This window comes from Lineus longissimus, chromosome 2 (assembly GCF_910592395.1).
Source record: "Lineus longissimus chromosome 2, tnLinLong1.2, whole genome shotgun sequence".
Classification (NCBI taxonomy): domain Eukaryota; kingdom Metazoa; phylum Nemertea; class Pilidiophora; order Heteronemertea; family Lineidae; genus Lineus; species Lineus longissimus.
This window is the reverse complement of record NC_088309.1, coordinates 2,932,709-2,952,159: the sequence shown is the minus strand read 5'-3', so window position 1 is coordinate 2,952,159 and position 19,451 is coordinate 2,932,709. Positions and strand designations below refer to the sequence as shown.

Below are 19,451 nucleotides of genomic sequence, written 5' to 3'. Positions count from 1 at the left end.
AACCACTGTCTCTGATGTGATAACTATTGGTTGAGACATGAGTGGGGTATCTGATGTTGTGCCTGTTGAACCACTGTCTCTGATGTGACAACTATTGGTTGAGACATGAGTGGGGTATCTGATGTTGTGCCTGTTGAACCACTGTCTCTGATGTGACAACTATTGGTTGAGACATGAGTGGGGTATCTGATGTTGTGCCTGTTGAACCACTGTCTCTGATGTGATAACTATTGGTTGAGACATGAGTGGGGTATCTGATGTTGTGCCTGTTGAACCACTGTCTCTGATGTGACAACTATTGGTTGAGACATGAGTGGGGTATCTGATGTTGTGCCTGTTGAACCACTGTCTCTGATGTGATAACTATTGGTTGAGACATGAGTGGGGTATCTGATGTTGTACCTGTTGAACCACTGTCTCTGATGTGATAACTATTGGTTGAGACATGAATGGGATCTCCGATGTTGTGCCTGTTGAACTCTGGCCAAGCTGCTGATACTCCAATGCAGACGTTTACCCAGATAAAAGGGAGCTGTCTGTGTTTCACCTTGGTTGTGACGTTAGCTGATGTAAGGGGACTATCTCTGCTGAATCCTGTTTCTTGCTCCATGGGCATATGGGTGACATCACTGTGCTACTGCCTCCTACAGTTCCCCTTTCATTGTGAAGTAGTCCATAGTATGATAGAATGTGCCCAGTCAATGTTCTGATGACAAGGTTGCTGGTCCCTTATACAGTTCCCTTTCAGTTGGCATAGCAAAATCGTGGCGTTGTCCACAAGTATACAGTGGACAATATCTCAACCTTGTTGGTCCACAGAAACAGTGCATTTCCACCACACTGTAGACAATGTCACAATCCTGGCCCAACAAGGTTGTGACACTGACATCTGGATGTTGCTGCACTTTCTTTCTATACAGTGATTGAAATGACAGTTACTGGACGCGAGGAGGCTTGTATTTGAAGTATTGTGACTTCCGTAGGGAAAAGTGCCCATTCATTGCCATTGGTTCAGGTTGTACAGTCATCCTTGTAGGATTGTGACATTGTCTCTGTTTAGGACTTGGGATGGTATAGTGGATAAATATGACTTCCTTCGTCCAGCGAGGTTGTAACTTTGTCATCTGTATGTTTCATCGACCTTGCAGGATTTTTGCAGTGTCCACGGTGGAAATGCGCACATTAAGGTCACAACTGTGTCATTTGGCCAATAACTGTTCACGTTTCTACTATGCTATGGACAATGTCACAGACTTTCAAGTTGAGGAGCAAAATTGACTGCCGTCGAATCCAAGAAACAGATAGTTGTATTCAATGACAACTTAGGCCAGAGTTAGAGATGTAATGAGGCATGGAGTCAGGCATTAATCATGAAACAATAATGCAAAATCAAAACACACTTAATATAAAAGATTTTATTAATTGTCAAATGCTTTTGGCATGATACTGGCACAATTGTTAGTTACCCGTCATGAAATGCCCCGTTTATATACAAAAGGTTGAAGCATCACTCAGATCGAACAAGTTTAACATAAACCAATGGATAGCTGGTTGAAGAAAGTGCATTGATTCAATGACTTTGGGAGACATACACCAGCTGTCCTGGAGAGATCCAAAATGTGGAAATTCCTAATTTCAAAAGCCAATTTTTCCACTGATGTTCTGAGTCATTTTAGTCAAACTCTTATTTTAAAACTGGTCATATCTTACTGTTTAAACAGTGTTTGCTAAATGCATATGGTACATCATTTATAGAAGAAGCATGCCCAAGCAACCTCTCGAAAAAAAACAAACTTATGATACAAACTACAGTATGCTTAGCATACACTTATCATTATCATCCCCAACTGGCAAAATGCACTAAGGTTCTTTCTGATATGTGTAACGTCAAGATCAGAGCATCATAACTTTGGGATATTCTTCCAAATGACTAGATTTACAACTGGGCCCAGTTCCTTGATCAGCCTTAGAGACCAATGCCAACGTTACTGGAACTAAGTGTTATTGCCCTCGGTGATTTTCACTTACAATAGTAGCGTTAGACTCCCAACACCAACTGAGCAACCCAGCAATGGACAACATTGCACCTTCTCATTTGTCCGGACCTCTACTTAAGGTTACATGTAGTTCAACAGTGACTTCGCAGCAGTGTTGCCTCTAAAAGCCATGGACCCTCACTGCGGTTACACATATCAAAAGGCTGAATTATCTTTCCGCTTACTACAAAATATAGCATTTACAACAATTTCTCATGGTTGAAAAATAAATAAACCGTGGTCACTTCTTTGAAAACCGATCTTAAAGTTTATCTAAACCTCTCAATTTCATCTGAAGCTTTCTATTAATTTCACAGTGACTTCTCAAGCTCTTGATCTCAACTCAGTGCATAGTTCTTTATTAGCAGTTGTCATTGGTTGGTATTGTTGTATTAACAGTAATATATATACACATACAGTTCTTTGTTTAAATCCATATCAGCAATGTTGTGAAGTCATACTCAATGCAGTCTATATATCAATCCACAGACTATTTTGTTTCAGTGATAATCTTCAATGGGCTCATCTGAATGAGCAGCCAACTCTAACAGACCAGGGTAGCACAAATGTGATACAGCCAGCAATTCGCATTTGTAAATATCACAACAAGACTGACAACAGTTTACATTGTATGACTTATGACAAAGCTTTGGTTCACAGGAAATCAAATTAAACTATAAACAAAACAAGACGAAAACATTTAAAAGTGGTCTAAAACTAAACAAATTCGAGAACAAGAAAAGTTTGATCAGCTTGCATTTGGATGGTTATTGGTGTTGCTGAGCATCATTCAAGTCACCACATTGACAGGGCTGGGTCATCATCAATGTTTACTGAGCAAGGCACACTTTTACCCCGAGGGTGATCGTGGCCGAGCCATCAATTGTTTATTCACATTGCGTCACACTGGTATTCAAACTGGACATTCCAGAGGGGTTTGGGACAGTTTTTCATCTAAGTCTTTGATCTCTTTTGCTCGATAGACTTTTCGACTTGTGAGACTGTAAATAAAAATAAAACTAAAAGTGACATTTTACGTCAAAATCGGCACCTCAAGTAAGAATAGTGAAAAGCAATTATAATGATAAAACAAAACAAAATCAACCAAGGGATAACCAAGATACACCTATACCAAAATACAGTTAATGTTACATGTAGTTCAACAGTGTCTTTGTAGCAGTGTTGTCTCTAAAAGCCATTGACCAAGCTGTTTGGTGGATGACTGACTAATTTTCCAGGTTGATGCAAAGTCACAGTATTGATGATGCGTTTTATGAAAACACAGTTCAACCACCAGTGATTGGCAAAAACCCATCCGATGAAAAACTTGTAGACAATTTTGAACAGGTTAGCAGGTATCACAGTCCTGGGGAAGAAGACAACTTTCCACCTAAACCCGAGGACTTCTTCAACTGATCTCTCGAATTCAATGCACCTTTTAGACTTACACACGAGTTACAGGACGATCATCGAAACGTTATTAGAGCAGTGTTCACGAGAATATATCACATTCTGCCATATCTGTCGCAGCTTCATCATCTGATACTTCATCTGTAATTTACCAAATTGTAGTTAGTAACCTGACAATCACAATCGTCTATCTCCAAAAAAAGTGCGGAGAGGTGAAACTTTTCACAAGGACACTCTTATGATAATATTGGGTCACCCCTCACACCATTAGTGGCCAACAACTGAGCTAATGATCCATGAGCAAGTTTGTGAACATCAAACAAATGAATACAAGGCTGTAACTTGACATCACCTGGACTACCATGTTGTGCACATGTCCGAGGACACAAGTTACACTTTGAACAGTCAAAGACTATTGGGGAGTCCCCAAGCCTGTTTACTTCTCTATTTATCAGGCAAGGTGAAAGGCATCTGCCTTGATCCACCACTTCTTGGCCCAGAGTCTCATTAGTTTCACCTTTTAGGCAAGCACTGGCTGCAGACTCGGTCGTAACGTCTTCCCCAGAACCACCTTCAGGCGGCATGCAGATTTCCTTACCTAAAATCATCCAAGCTGTTGGATCGCCTGGACTTCCCTGCCCCGAGCTGTTCATTTCTCTCGACAGCTGTGATGCCTCTTCACCTTGGCTTCCACTTACTACATCACTGTTGGAGTTCTCCACAACATCCCCAACCAATTCCCAACCTCCATCAGCACAGTCAGTGTCCAACTCACATTTCAAATCCTTCAAAGAACAGCCACTTTTTTCAGGTTTGGTTTCCCTGTTGTCTACAGATTTTTCACACTTAAGGGGTGACTCATCATCCTCTGAAACTATTGTCCAGCCCCCTTCATAGTCCTCATCAACATCATCACCCTTCATAAAAGCAGAGTCTCCCTCCTCATTAAAACCATCAATCACCTTCACCTCATTTACAGCCTCAGTCCTCTCATCTTCAATACCATCAACGGCATTGAGTCCATTTTCATCCAAAACAGCTCCATCGTCTGTATCATTAGCTTTATTACCGAGATCGCCAGAACCCTCCTCACTGTCATTATCAGAACCTTCCTCTTCATTATCAGAACCTTCTTCTTCATTATCAGAACCTTTTTCTTCATTATCAGCTCCGTCTTCACCTACGTCATCACCGGCACCTACCACACTGTTGTCATCAACATCCTCTTCATCATGATCAGCTTGATATTCATCCTTGTCATCAGCACTTCTTTCTTCATTATCAGCTCTCTCCTTCGACTCTGGTCCCCCTTCATCAACATAACCCCTCAGCTCAGCATCATTATCATCGGGCTCGTCGTCATTAACATCATCATTGGGCCCCTCCTCATCACTGTCATCAGCCCCATCATCATCCCCTCCCTCCCCGTCATCATCAGGCTCTGCCGCATCACTATCATCTGGCACCTCCTCATTACCATCTCCCTCATTATTATCGGGCTCATCGTCATTGTCATCATCAGCATGTGCCTCCTCGTCATCCACACCTTCTTCCTCCTCATCAGCTCCTTCCTCATCTTTCCCATCAACATCACCCACCCCATCAGTTTCCTGAGTATCAACCTCATCCCACTTCCACAAGTTCTCCTCTTTTACACATCCCAGTTCCTCTCCTTCATCATCTGAATCAGCAGTGTCAACCCCAGCAGGTTTCTCTGCACCTGAATCTAACGAGTCCATCAATGTCTCATCCTCACTGCGACCCCTCTCTGAATCCACATGAGCGTCTGGTTTAGGAAGCAGCTTTGTATGACCAGTATTACTGTCACTATTTGAGCCCTTGCTAGGATTAGTCCCATAGGAAGTACCAGAAGCGTCAGAGTTAGTACGTGTTCGAGGTGATACAGGAGATCGCAAAGCATTCTGGAGCGTCCTATTCCCCGACTTTTCATCATATTGAACAATTTTCACTGGTAGTTCATTGTGGGAGTAAGACCAATGTGACCTTGCCTTGGAGTAAGAAAAGAAGCCTTTACTACAATATCCACACTCCCACGGCCTAGGACTCCATCCAGTCCAAGCCATCTTCCTCGAGTTTTCGTTCTTCTTTGGGGAGCCATGTAACGACAGATGCAGCGCATGGTCCAACTCAGAAAATGACGTATGGGTACACTTGCTACATTTGTAGACTGCTTGCCTTTCAATCTGAATGGCAGGTTGTTTCTCAGTCTTCACTGGAGCTTCCTTGGTGCTGGCTGCCTCCATCTCCTTGAGCGCATCCTTGGCATTGTCCGAGACAAACTGCTCATAATTCATTTCCTTGTGTGCACCTTTGATGTGTCTCTCCATGTGACTCCTGAAGTGATGAACACAGAACCATTAAATTTAGTGTGAAAGAGAAGGTGGAATTATTCAAAGGAAAGAAGTAAGATATTACTCTGAGAAAAACCTAATAGAAAACTATTAGAAATGGATCAATTGAACTTAAAATCAAACAGTTGAATCCAGTACAGCCAGGAACTATCTGATTAACAACAGCTCTAGACTCTTACCTTTCAAGAACTTAGTCAAAGTAATGACCATGTCATAAATCGTAATGGGGAGGACAAGAGGTTGTCATTCTAACATCAATACACACCTATCTTATGAAACACTGAAAGAAATTAGTTGTATTTGAGTTACTGTGACAACCTCCTCTCATCCTGACTGATTATCACTTACAGGTAATCTTGTACAGAACCACATATTGTGCATGTGTACCCTCTCACGTGGGCCTTCCAATGGATTTGGAATGGAGACTTCTCTGTTGCTTCAAAAGAACACTTGCTGCAGTGGTAGACACCCTGGTCATCTCGGCCTGGTAGTGGTGGTACGGGTATGTCATATCGTCGCACCTTGGTTGCTGCTTCCTCCTTATCATCCTCCTTGGATTCCTCCTTCCCCACAATCTTATACCTCAACTTCCTACCCCGATGCCTGTGATAGAAATGTCTTCTCATTTCATTCAGTGTGTTGGTAGTTACGCTGCAAGGCACACCATAACCTGCCATCCTATCACAATGGAACCGAACCTCACATGCATCAGGTTGTTTCTGCGCCTCTGGAGTTTGCATTCTCTCCACTTTAACAGAAGACGAACCAGCACTCGGCATATGCCTTATGCGATAATGTTTCCTGTAATATTTGTTATTTTCCGTAGAGTAAACACATTTTGGACATTTTAAGACTGTCCTCCCACCTTCAGTGACTTTATTCACGGGAAGTTCACCCAAGTACCTTTTCTTTGCTATCTTTGGTCCAGCTGTTCCTTTAGCACTGCTGACAGCTGTTCCTTTGGCACTGCTAACAGCTGTTCCTTTGGCATTGCTAACAGCTGTTCCTTTGGCATTGCTAACAGCTGTTCCTTTGGCATTGCTAACAGCTGTTCCTTTGGCATTGCTATAAACAGACGTCCCCGCTCCTACGGAAACTCCAGCTTCATCATTTGTTTCTATATTCAAACATGCAACAGGTTTGTTCAGATGTGTCACATTATGTTTTGAAATTTCTGATGCAAAGAAGCCACTGAAGTCACAATGAGCACACTTGAACCGTTTTGGTCCATGTCTAATATTATGCATTCTGGCATTGTTTGATATGTCTGATTCATATGGACACAACTGGCACTTATACTTGACAGTTCCATCTCGTTTCCTAACCTTTTTAATCGGGGGCACGTCTGCTGATTGTACGTGTGTTGTTTTATCCGATGTGAGCTGCTTTGATGAAGATGAATGCGCCAAACTCTCGTTACTGGACATTTGAGGTGTTGTTGATTTTCGTTCCTGACCACTCCTGGGTGTCGTTTCGTCCAAATGGGATGTCATGTGCTTCAGAATACCACACCTGGTATTAAGTGAGAATGAACATCTGGGACATTTCCACCTTTTGCTGAAGCTGGCTCCACTCCTGTATACCCTTGGTTTGCCCAACTTTTTGATAACGTCCGCATACAGATCATCACCCTGAGCAGGCAGTTGTGACTCTCGAGATCCAGATCCAACATTGTGAGCTCCCTGGTTATCTCTATTATGATCTGAATACTTCTCGTCCATATGCAACTCCATGTGCCTCACAACCACAGTTTTGACTCTATCCAAAAATGGACAAAATGGACATCTCCATTTCTTCTTTTTACCTATTCCCTGTTTACTGCTTTTGTGTACCCTAGGCCAGCCAAGTTTCTGGACAATCCAAGCTATCTTTGCAGAGTCTTCATCACTAGCTATATCCTGCTTTTGACGTGGACTTTCTACCGATGATGATTCTGGTACAACACTTTCTTTGCTGCCTATAAGCTGGCCCTCTTCCATTGCAATTGCCTTTTCAACACTAAGACGTACAATGCCATTCCTCCCATGGATTCTTATGCAGTGTTTGGTCACCTCGGGAACCTGTGTGCAAATGTAATCACAATATTTACACTTGAAGATCTTTGGTCCATGTAGTTGTATGTGGCGATTACAATTGGTTCTGCTCTCATTCTGATGATCACAATGAGGACAGCAGAATACTGTTCGCTTGTTCCTTTTCCCCTCATACAGCTCTCCCAGAGGACCTTTCACAAGAGCAAAGTTACGCGGCTTACTGGGTGGTTTATACTGTTTTGTGGCAGCATCTTCCTTTCTCTGAGGTGACTGGTCTTCTACTCTAGCCTCCTTTTTATGACTTGCATTGTCACAATCATCAGGCAAGGAAGCTTGCTCTTCACTCGTCTTATTATTGGCATTAACTTTTATGAAAACAAACGGTTTCATTGATTTCTCGTGTTTATACTTCCAGTGTTCCCTAACATTTGATGGAAATTGGCCCAAGTATCCACAATAGCAACATTTATACCTTTTTTTGGAAGTCCTGGGTCCATGGCGTCTAATATGTTTCATGCAATTGTGCCGATCCTTGCAAATTTGTGGACAATGAGGACATTTGAATGAAGTCAGGCCATGCTGCTCGACTGCCTCTGGTGTACCAAGTTCCCCCTCTACATGATGCACAATCCTTTTCACATTCTCCTCCACTGATGGCTCAGACTCGACCTCTACTGATGACAGACTAGGTTCTAACTTAACCTTAGTCTCAAGTTCAATTTCTGGCTCTGGGTTACATCTTTTCATCTTCTCTGGTAGATCCACTACTTTGTCACCACTCATTAACCGGTATACCTTCAGTTCCATCTCTTCATCTGGGATGTAGCGATATTTTTCTGGTTTCTGGTGCATTGCCTCACTGTGCCTGCGGACACCGGAAAACTCTATAAAACGACCATGGCACTGCGGCATCATGCAAGTGTATGGTCTATAGTCCAGGTGCATCATCAGATGCGTTTTCAACCGCATCTCCCCTGACATTATCTTTCCACAAAGCTGACAACGAAGATTAACGACTGGCTCGGACTTCTCTGAACAGATTTTAGGGCCTATTTTGACCTTGAGAAATGGTGATTTCAACTTTGGTTTCTTAGGCAGCGAAGCAACTTTCACCGACTTCTCTGACACAACCTCCTCATCCTGTAGAAGTTGTTCAGCCTCTATTCCGGGAACATATTTCATCAATTTCTTTGGAGTAGATGAAACACTGGATGATTCACTGCTTTCTCTTTTTCTCTTACTGGTACCAGCTTGAGTTGTCTCCGATATACCTGATGACTCACTACTTAGTCGATTCCCTCGACTGGAGGAAGGAGAAGATTCAACAGGAGTGGATTGCATTGCTGAGCGACCAGGTGCCCTCACAATGACAACACTGAAATATTCATTGATGTGCCATTTGTAATGATGTGCCCGGACAGAGTCCTTACATTTAGCACTATAACCGCAGTAGAGACACTTAAAGGGGTTAATGTAATTCAAGTGCACCTTTTTGAGATGTTGTTCTACGTGCTTGGCGCGAGGTCTAGCAAATGGGCAAAACAGACATTTGTATTTCCCGTCACTCTGTTTCTTTGGTGTACAGAACTTGTCCATTTTATTGTTCACTCTGTTAAGAGGATCAGGATACTCGATTATTTCCTGCGATTCACTGGTGTGGATAGTCCTGACATGCTCAGCCATTTTGAACTTAGAGTGGAGTCTTGATGGACAGTATTTGCAGTTATATATCCCATACTGGAAATGCACAGCAAGTACATGCTTTTTTATATCAAAGTAAGCCACCGAGGCTTGACCACAGATCTTGCAGGAACTGCTCTTCTTCTGATCCGTGTGCCTGTGTCTCTCAGCAACCAAATCAAAATCATTGCTCTCTGGGTGGGATTCTGAAACATGACGGACAACGCACCACTTCTGATCATTTGTGTAAGTGCACGCTGTGCAGCGATAATACCTCTCTGATTCACCAGTTTGGATGATGTTAGCTCTCACTTCTGTGTAGAGTCTCGTCAGAGCTTTTAATACAGTCTCTTCATCATCCTCATCCAACTTGGCTTTCTTCGAGACTAAACCTGACTTAGACGATGACTTCCTCTTCAAAGAAACAGCTGCAGGTGGAGTGAACTTTTGCTCTGGCATGCTCGCTACTTCTATTCTCGGACTTCCCAAAGCCGCACTAGCCCCTTTGCTCGGGACTTTACTCTTGTCATCAAACTTCCTCATAGAGTAGCCAACATTCCCCTTGTGTAAGAGTTTTCCATGTTTGATAATTTTGCCTTTCTCTGCTGCCGTGTAAGTACAGAACTTACACTCGTACTTATGGAATTTGAAGTGAACGCACAGAACATGACGTTCGATCAGGTGATGGGTCTCTGATGTATACTGGCAGATGTTACACTGGAACATGTATGGACCTAACTGTGAGATCTGGTCATCAAGATCAGACGGTAGATTTCTGTCATCAGGTGTATCTGGATACATCTCCTCTTGGTCTGCTTTCAGACTGTTGACGACGCTGACCGGCCGGCCTGGATGGATATTGCGACAATGCCTCCTCACATGCCCGTTCTCAACTGCTGAGAAGTTACAATATCCACAGATGTAAGGCTTCTTTGACTGATGCTTGTAGCGAAAGTGGCGTTCGATCTTATTCCTATGCTGTGACCTATACCCACATTCCACACACTCCCATTCATTCCCAACCTTCCGACTTGTGACAGCATAACTTTCAATACCATCATCGTCAGCTGCATCAGATGATGAGCTTGCTTCATACGCTTCAGGCGCTGGGGTTGCTTGTTGCATGTCCCTAACTCCTGGCATCTCCAAAGCGGAGTTCGGATCTGCGCACCGATGATTCTCAAACTCTTCCATGATGCCTGAACTGAACTGGCAATAGTCGCAGTGATACCTCTCAATAGTCATCCCAGGGACTGCTGTTTCAGCCTCCTCCATAGGTTCAACCTTGATATACTGTTCAGGCATTGCAGGGGTTAGAAACCCACCAATTCCATCCTGTGTATCACCTCTTTCTTCCTCGGTACCCACATTCATGTAGTCTGTCTCGTCTTGTGGCTCAAATCCTGGATTCTCATACAAATCAGATGCAGTGTCCATCATTTCATCTTCCATTTCACCAAACAATGCAGGACTGTCCTCCCCCTGATGACTAGAACTTTCCAACTCCTCGACTCTCCTGTCTCTGTGACTTGATTCTCTCTCAAGTGCAGATCCATTTTGTGAGCCCAACTTGCTTTTCAGCATGACATACCTGATATAGTCTGGAGGTCGGATCTCTCCGGCGTGCTTCTTCTTGATGTGTCTTGACACCAAGCCCTTACGATCAGACTGGTAGTGACAACATGAACACTTGAAGATAATAAACTGTTCTTCACCACTGAAGTGACACTGAGCATGGCGTAGAAAAGTTGACAAGAGCTCGAATTTCGCATCGCAGTATTTGCACAAAAACTTTTCATCTATTTTCCGCCCTACTTCGACCGACTGTTCAGCTGTATCATCTGGAAGTTGGTCCAGCGCTTGCTTCAAGGCCGAGTGGTTTCCAGTATGCTGCTTTATCATGTGATTAACCAACGGCTCAACTTGAAAAGGGCAAGTGAAATCGCAAACAGGACATGCTGCCCGTTCACCATAGAAGACAAGTTTCATGTTGTCCATCTCAGGATCAGTAATGTCACAATGTTTCTCTGAATAATGTAACAGTATGGCTTCCCTGGACTGAGCCATATACTGACACAGCCGACACATCTTACTGGCGGTCACATGCTTTCCCGGATGCTTTAGCATGTGACGTTTGAAGGCAGACATAGCTCGTGTTCCAAAGTTCACACACTTGGGACATCTCATCATGAGGTCATCTGTTTCCTCAAAGGATTCAGTGATGGAATCAGAATCCATGAAATGGAAATCAGTTCTATGTCTCTGAAGAGATTTTCTGTCCTTGAATGGTGTCGCACATTTGTCACATAAAAAGTTAGTTTCCTTAGTGGATGAAGGACTCGGCGTTCTGATCCGATAGCTTAAACCAGGAGCTTTCTGCAGCGAAGTGTAATGGTTCTCCCTGATATGTTCGGTGAGTTCAGCATTGGATTTATAAGTAAGCCTACAGGCGCTGCACTCGAATATTGGAAATGGACTATCTGAATCAGCGTCACTTACATACTCTGCATTTACATCGACTTGACTAGGGTTGGCATAATCACATAAGCCCTTGGTAGATCTATCAGAGATAGACTCCTGCCTTGGCAATGCATACTCGGCATCTCCTAAGCTCGACGCTTGACTAGGCGACTCCGAACTTGAAGCCATCATTGCATGGAAGTTCTTTGCCTTCTCACAATTTACCAAATGCTTCCTGAACCGCCCAGTGTGTGCGGTTTGATACTGACAAGCTGAACAGACATGCAGCGACCTCCCTCCAGATGCAGACATACAGTCGTTTACTTTCTTGATATCTGAACAGATCGTTTTACTAGTGACTGTCACGCGCCTGACTTCATTCGGATGTTGTCTCTTGATATGCTGTAAGACATGTGGTCGACTTGGTGACCTGACAAGACAGTATGGACATTGAGTCAGTTTCAAGAGATTCTCATTCAAGTGACGTATCAGTTCGTCATCGCCACTCATATCCTCCTTGCAAAATATGCACGTGAACTGAGTCTCCATTGCATGCATGATATTGATATGTTGCTTGAAAGCTTGGGAGTTGTTCGAACAGAATTTACATTTCCCAAAACAGCAGCGATACAACTGGAACATCTTTGAGGCATTGTGGTGTCCTTTCATATGAACAAGGAGACTGTCACCTTCGTCAAACTTGTGGCCACAGTAGACACAAGGGAAACTGCGCTCAAAACTATGACTGACAACACTGTGTGTCCCCAAGTTTGACTCTATGCTCGAGCTGAAGTTACACCTTGGAAATCCGCAAGTGTAAAATCCTTTAGAGTTTTCCAATTTGACAATGCTTAGGATGATTGTTTCCTCAGTAAGTTGATGAGCAGTTACCTTGTTTCCTGAGCCTGCAGCTGATGATGTACTCATTGAACGCTGAAACTGCGACATTGGCAATGCAGTGGGTATATCAGACATGTCTATTATTGGTTTAGAAGGAGCTCCAATCGCTTCTATGCTAACTGTCTTGTTTGAAACTTCACTAGGTGCCAAGTCCACCACGACTGATGGCATATCTGGCACCATAACCTGCTCAGCAGAACCTGGCTCCTCCACTTCGAGTCCCACTGCAGTACCTGATATGACAACGCAGTCCTCCTCACTTTCCATTGACCCCCTGACCAAGCTGACATGAGCAGCGGACTCCCCACTCTTTATAACAGTCAGATCAGACCCTGGATAGTTTGGCTCAAGGATATTCTCAGTAGGCGTAAAACCCGAGAGTGAAAGGGGGGAAGCCGCTGCAAAGCTACTATCGCTCAACTTGGGGGACAAATACTGAGAACTTTTCTTCTGTCTTGCTCTTTCCAATGCATCCATTGTGGACTTGATAACTGGACATGTGATTTTAAATGGAGAGTCATTCAATGATTTCGGAGAAGACCCAGTAGGACAACAAACTGTGCAGATCTGGTTCAACTTATGTAAGTGTTTATGTAAATGAACAGCAAATGATGTGGAGAATGTTATGGAGAATTTGCACATCAAACAATGATATTTTCCATTCTTGTACTTGCACTTGACAATTACATCATTTGTTTTTATATTGTCTGAAGGTCCACTGGCTCCCAAGACCGTTATAACTGATCCATCGCTAGGCGTTGGACTTGGTCCTTGATTCCTCTGATCTGCTTCGATACTAGAACTTCGCCGGCCAGCAATTACCCCAGCTGGAGATTCAACCTTCTCAAACTCTTCCACATTCATGCTCTTAACATCTGCAATCTTAATTGACAAGAAATCACTCGAGTCCATCAGATTCTCTGAATGTCTGTTGTTGGAACAGGTGTTTTTTAGGATGACACCCTCGCTTTCCTTGGAATCCAAGGCACCGATAACATGCATCTGCTCAACTGTCCCTGTGCTCTCGCTTGTTTTTTCAGTTTCTAACCGAGGAAATGGAACATTTGCCACAGACAAGGAATCCCCACTGCCCTTCAAATCCGATGCCGAGTGACTTTTAAGGGTGGTACTGAGTCCGATATCATCCCCTGCTAGCAATTTGGAATCACCTGATTCTAAGTGTGTGTTGTTAAACTCCACAAGATTAGATGACCCCTGTTCCACCACTAGATTCCCTCCAGTCCCTGTAGACCTCCCAGACCCGGCTGTGGAAGGTGGTCTAGAGATATCGTCATCAACAGCCATTACATCAGAGTCATCTGATATGGAAACTTTAGAAATCTTTCCATTTGAGCAATCAGACTCCCCATGTCCATCCTCTGGCACCAGTGTATCCTCAGGCTCCTCTAATCTGGTATTTGCTTGGTTTTCCACAGTACCATCTGAAACAGCATCATCAAATGCAATGGCATTTTCCTTCAGATTTACATCATCATGACTTTTGTCCAAAGCTACTAATCTGCAATTTTCTTTGGTTTCAATTGATGTTTGACTTTTGCTCATCACCATCCCCAAAGGAGCTGTGTCCTCAGAATTTAGTTCGCTCCCAATATTTTCATTGGCTTCCCCACCTCCTGCTGCTTCCCACAGCAGCGGAAATTTCTCCTTCAAGTGCTTCAGTGAATCTTTTACTGGTAGTCCATCGATTCCACCCATGGCAGTCCCACCCAATCCTCCCTCCTCAAGTTTATCTTGCTCTTGGTTTGGCAAAGCAGCAATTCTGTCTTTCCTAATATCGGCTCTCCCACTAATTTCTCCCTCCACCTGTTTATCCTGCTGGCTTGGCATCGTAAAATCAGTTCCATATCTATTCATCCTTTCATCTGCAATTCCACACGTTCCTTTATCATTCTCTTTATTTTGATCTTGCTCTAGGTTTGGCATAGCAACATCCATCTGTTTATTGGCAATATCCATACCCGATGGTTCGATGAGGGATCCGCAGGTTATTTCATTACCAGATTTTTCATTGGACAAGATGGCATTAGTTTCATTCACTGCCGCAGTTACCAAGTTGGTTGGACTGTCTGCTACAATGGTATTAGGTAGATCTATCTCAGGAATTGCAGAGAATGTCTTCTCAGCATTTTCAGAGTCATTTCTACCATCTAATAGTGATGCTATTGGTTTTGACGCAATTGCATCAAGAGCATCCTCACAACTTACGGACTGTGCACTACTTGTGGTTACCTCTGGTTCTGCAGGCACTTGTTTGTAATCTCTATCATCCCCATCGACCCCATCAACAACACTTGAAAGAAAATTCCCTAATTCAACCTCTTTTTCTTTACTGCTCGAGTTTGATTCACCTTGATCAGCACTCGTATTATGATCAATCACTTGGCTCTCAGAATCAGCCATGGTTTTGGCTTTTTCAAGTGATTTTTCAGCAGACGGCGCTACTGATTCCTGCATTTCTCCGCTCCACTGACCTTTCAAACAATCAGCTGCAGGCACCTTTGATGTAAGAGCATCTGAGCTCTCATCTGACAGTCCTGAATGACCACATGACCGGCTACACTGACCAGAGGAATCTTGTTTCTCCTGTTTCACGGTTACATTCTCAAATAAATCAGGCGAACTTCGCATAACCTCCTCCTCTGTGGTGCCTTGAGCTGCAGCCGTCAACTCAAGAAATGGATTGAGGAAGCTGCGCTGCTTGAGAGGCACTTTTGGTCGATCACTGACATCAGGTTCCACAGGAATAGGATCATTGCTAGGAGACGATGGGGAAACACGACCTGTTTCTATGGAAACGCTCTCCCCTTCAGCTTTTTCCGTGTGCGTCCTTTTCATGTTTGCCAGCAGTGTCTTGAGACGATTCACCACAGCTGTTGGGCGGCTTGGACTGAAGGCAGACTTCCTTTTCGTTTTAGCTTCGTCAGCAATATCTGTTGCCATGGAAGCCTCAGGCTCACCGTTGCTGCCATTGGAGGGCTGATCAGGGTCCTTCTCCATCACTGAAAGGAAAGCTTACTGTTAGAGTTGCCATGGAGATCAAAGCTTGTTACCCAAGAAGGATTACTGTCATGACTGTAGAAGGACTTTGTTTTGAAAAAGTAAAAGGAGGAGTCCTTTGTTCTGAATGCTCTTAGTCTTACTGCAGTGCATGCAGAGGGGAAATGTTTGTGTTTACATACCAGTAGGCAGTAGTCAGCAGAAACAGTTACCTCGAATCAATCACAAGTATTTTTCCATTTTTCCAGCCACAGTGTATGATAGTAACTGTATAAACTTTTGTCAACAGTCAGATGCTTAGTAGGATATTTCTGTTTTTTTTATAGCTGAGTGACATTCTCAAAATCAAGTAAACTAGGCACAATCAAACATCATCAGTTATCACCCAAACCAACTTTTTCTGCCTTCATGTAAATAAGACCGAAAAATAATTCCATAAACTTACTTCTAAATGTCGTGAAGCAAGGAATAAATCAGGCTGAGATTTTTCCTTCCCAGGTTTGACTAGAGTGAGCAGGTGCCCTTCTTCCACGAAGCCATAAACATGATGAATGACTGGTATAAGTACTCATAGGATAGCTAGTGGTGTTCATCTGAAAATATAGAGAAACCAAAAACTTTTGTCAGTCAACCATCACTGTGACCCTCAAAGCTGAATTCCACTGAGGCACTTCCTGCTGATTGGAAAACCACACTCTATAGCAGTGCGTATAGTTTGATTCAAATTACATGTATCCACTGACAGTCACACGGGCAGTGGCACAGAAAGCATCTTAACTCTATTTTCCCGCCAAACACTCCAGTGGATAATAATAATTTGAGTTGCCAAATACCCACTTGTTCCTTTATTTTCATGTTTACAGATCATTGTGAAAATGTATTTGGTTGTCAAAACACTATATCAAAAGTACCGGTATGCAAAAGTTGCAATTTCACAAAACCGTGAAATAAGAATAAAGATGGCCACAGAAATGTTCAGGTTTGCAGACCGTAATAATTTTAAGCAAAGAGAAGAAAACAAATTTATTTTCTCAGTTTTTCCAGAAGAAGCCTTTATCCTTTAGACTCAAGATTCCATAAGCAGCTGTTGCCAATGCCATGCCTGTGTGTCTGTGAGTCATCCATAGCCTGTGCAAACAACAGTCTGAACTTGCAAGGATACTGCATTGTACATGATGTATGGATTGGAAGGAGTGGTTGCCAAGGAGGAGTGAGGACTCTCAGTTCAGAGAAATAGTAACCTTACAGCATGTACAAAGCAATGCCGCCTAACATCCTGCTGTGCCACACAATAATCAATACCAGTCAGACATACACCTCATGGCATCTACACCAGAAATTGGACATCATGACATGGCCACTCATCAGTCATGTCAGTACATGTGACTATCAGTAAGAGTTCAACGGACAACACCAGTGATGTGTCTTCTTCAATCTGCATTCAGAGTTCCACAGACATGCACTGCAGACAACACTGACTATGTGTCACCTTTCATATGCATTATGTAGCCTACATTTGCACAATTTCAAAAATACAACAATGTTCGTATGGCTCGCATTAATTGATTAAAATCACAATGATAGATAACATCTTGATCAAAACAAAGCAGACTGAAAATTGGGCTATATTCATCCAATATGGCATGGGTTGAACCGTCATCGGGGAGGGAGGGGGGAGGGTGCCAACAAATGGATACATGTATGTGTAACTACAAAAAGTAGGTGACAGAGGAGGTGATCCCTCTGCTCTTGTAACGCAGGCATGGCTGGTCATCTATAGTATTCTATACAATGGTTGGTAAATGCAGCTATCCACATTCCTTATAACAGTCACACTCACAGACAAGGACACAAATCAGAGGAGACTTGAGAGTGAGAGATACACCAATAGTAATGCACTAATGTGACAAATAAAAATATCACCAATCCAGTCCCATACATGTCGGGCAACATATGATACTGATAGGGTAAAGTTATGTATATTTGTTATTATCCACTGCCCCAGTCTCATCCCAAGGCCAAATGTACCACAGGATCACCTTGCCCATAGAAAACAAATGCGTCCACTCAAAATGCATCAGAAGGCCTTAAAACCTTTAGAAATTAGATACTGCAAAAAATGCCATGAACCGGTCAGTGCGGTGAGCCTTTGTTTCCGATGAAACGCATGACTTGTCACTATCAGAGCCCCTTTTAAGATCAAACCATTCCACGGCAGCTCCTCAAATGCTGAGAACTTTGTGTTCCATCATTGCACCGCGTGACCAATCAGAGAAGGTCGTTCAAAGGCAAAGCCCAAACCTACCGGTACATGTCAATTATATATACCCATAGACAAAACGAACAAAAGAACGCGTGGTATCTGACCATGCACATGCGGTCTTGTTTGCTTGTGCTTTCTTTTCTGTGGTGCTCAACCGGAACCATCATACCATGTCAACTGCTTCCTCCAACATGCAACTGGTTTGCCCATCTGGCATCTGGGGCTATGATTAGGAATGATGTCCATAGTATGACACCCTAAACTATAGTCTGCCCGATTATTTCAACTAAGCTGAACCCACAAATAATCATGGATAAATGATATAGGGCCTACTGTTCACCCACTCATCATCTGTACCGCACTGTCCGACTGCTGTGTACATCGCATCACATCCCGCTGCAAGCACGCATGCAGTGCACATTATACATGCAGTGTGTAGCGCCTCGAGACAAAGTCGGCAAGTGATCGAGGACGAGGTCAAAACTGCATGAACCAAGTGCAAGTACTCACCCGATTCAGCACCAGAATACTCCAAAAATCGGCATTCCCCACACGTATGTTAATCACAAAAACCTTCTCCTTCACATTAAAGATCAACTTTATTTCAAAATAGCACATGAAGTGATCAGTATCAGGTGTCCAAAGCGGTTTTCTGGCACGAATCACGAGCTCCACTCTCGACGTCTGGACGCCATTGTCGTGGGTTGTCGAGAGGCGAGTTGGTTGGACCTCTGTAGGATAGATGGCGACACTGATTTCAAGGACGTGGTCTGCGCACCAACACGCTGTGCCAATGGTGGCGCGTGTGCTTACACGTGCGACATGATCAGTCTGATTGGAGTTATCGCAGTTTTTCCTGCGTTCCGGCTGTAGCTAATTGATTTTGAAGTTAAATTGACTCACTAGCTGGGCCGTACAAATACTAGGGCCTACCCCGACCGAGAGGCAATGGTGTATGCTGTCAGGATGATTGCTTCGAAGCTCGGTTTTAAAGCTCGCCCGAAACATTGATTTAAAGGAAACCTCAGCTCATTCCGCGTTCGTTTCCTTAGTAACCGTAAATCCGTGTCGGCAGTTATTTCATTTCTCATCGTGCGAATTTGGGGAACTACTAAGTATATATAGGCTACAGAATTTATATAGATACAATTATAATGATTAACTGAGCACAATGACCATTTTGCTCAATATGCGGTTCCGCGTCCCGGATATCATTAACGCAAATCGTGCAGAGTTACATGCAGTGATGTGATCTTTTTAACAGAAATGATATCATAGA

General features: G+C 43.3%; 1 protein-coding gene across 5 annotated transcripts; it reads right to left on the bottom strand.

The window, feature by feature from the left end:
- Positions 1 to 1,400: 1,400 nt before the first annotated feature.
- Positions 1,401 to 16,497, bottom strand: LOC135501493 (uncharacterized). 5 transcript variants are annotated; one of them, XR_010449600.1, is made up of 5 exons: positions 16,355 to 16,497; positions 6,167 to 15,911; positions 4,045 to 5,801; positions 3,472 to 3,587; positions 1,401 to 3,037 (listed from the first exon to the last, which is right to left on the bottom strand). XR_010449600.1 is itself a non-coding variant. In XM_064793658.1 (5 exons), coding segments are annotated over exons 1-4 (11,562 nt in total). In that variant the 5' UTR covers positions 16,356 to 16,497; the 3' UTR covers positions 1,401 to 3,037; positions 3,485 to 3,528. The 5 variants fall into 5 exon arrangements, 3 of the variants coding, with proteins under 3 accessions (XP_064649728.1, XP_064649721.1, XP_064649709.1); XM_064793658.1 differs by having other exon boundaries at positions 3,485 to 3,587; XR_010449597.1 differs by having other exon boundaries at positions 3,485 to 5,801.
- Between the last annotated feature and the right edge of the window lie 2,954 nt (positions 16,498 to 19,451).

What these genes read in the sequence shown, in the direction of transcription:
- LOC135501493 (XM_064793639.1), bottom strand. An exon ending in GGTTCTGTACAAGATTACCT is followed by an intron (nt 5,802 to 6,166) that starts GTAAGTGATAAT and finishes TCATCACTTCAG; the next exon opens with GAGTCACATGGAGAGACACA.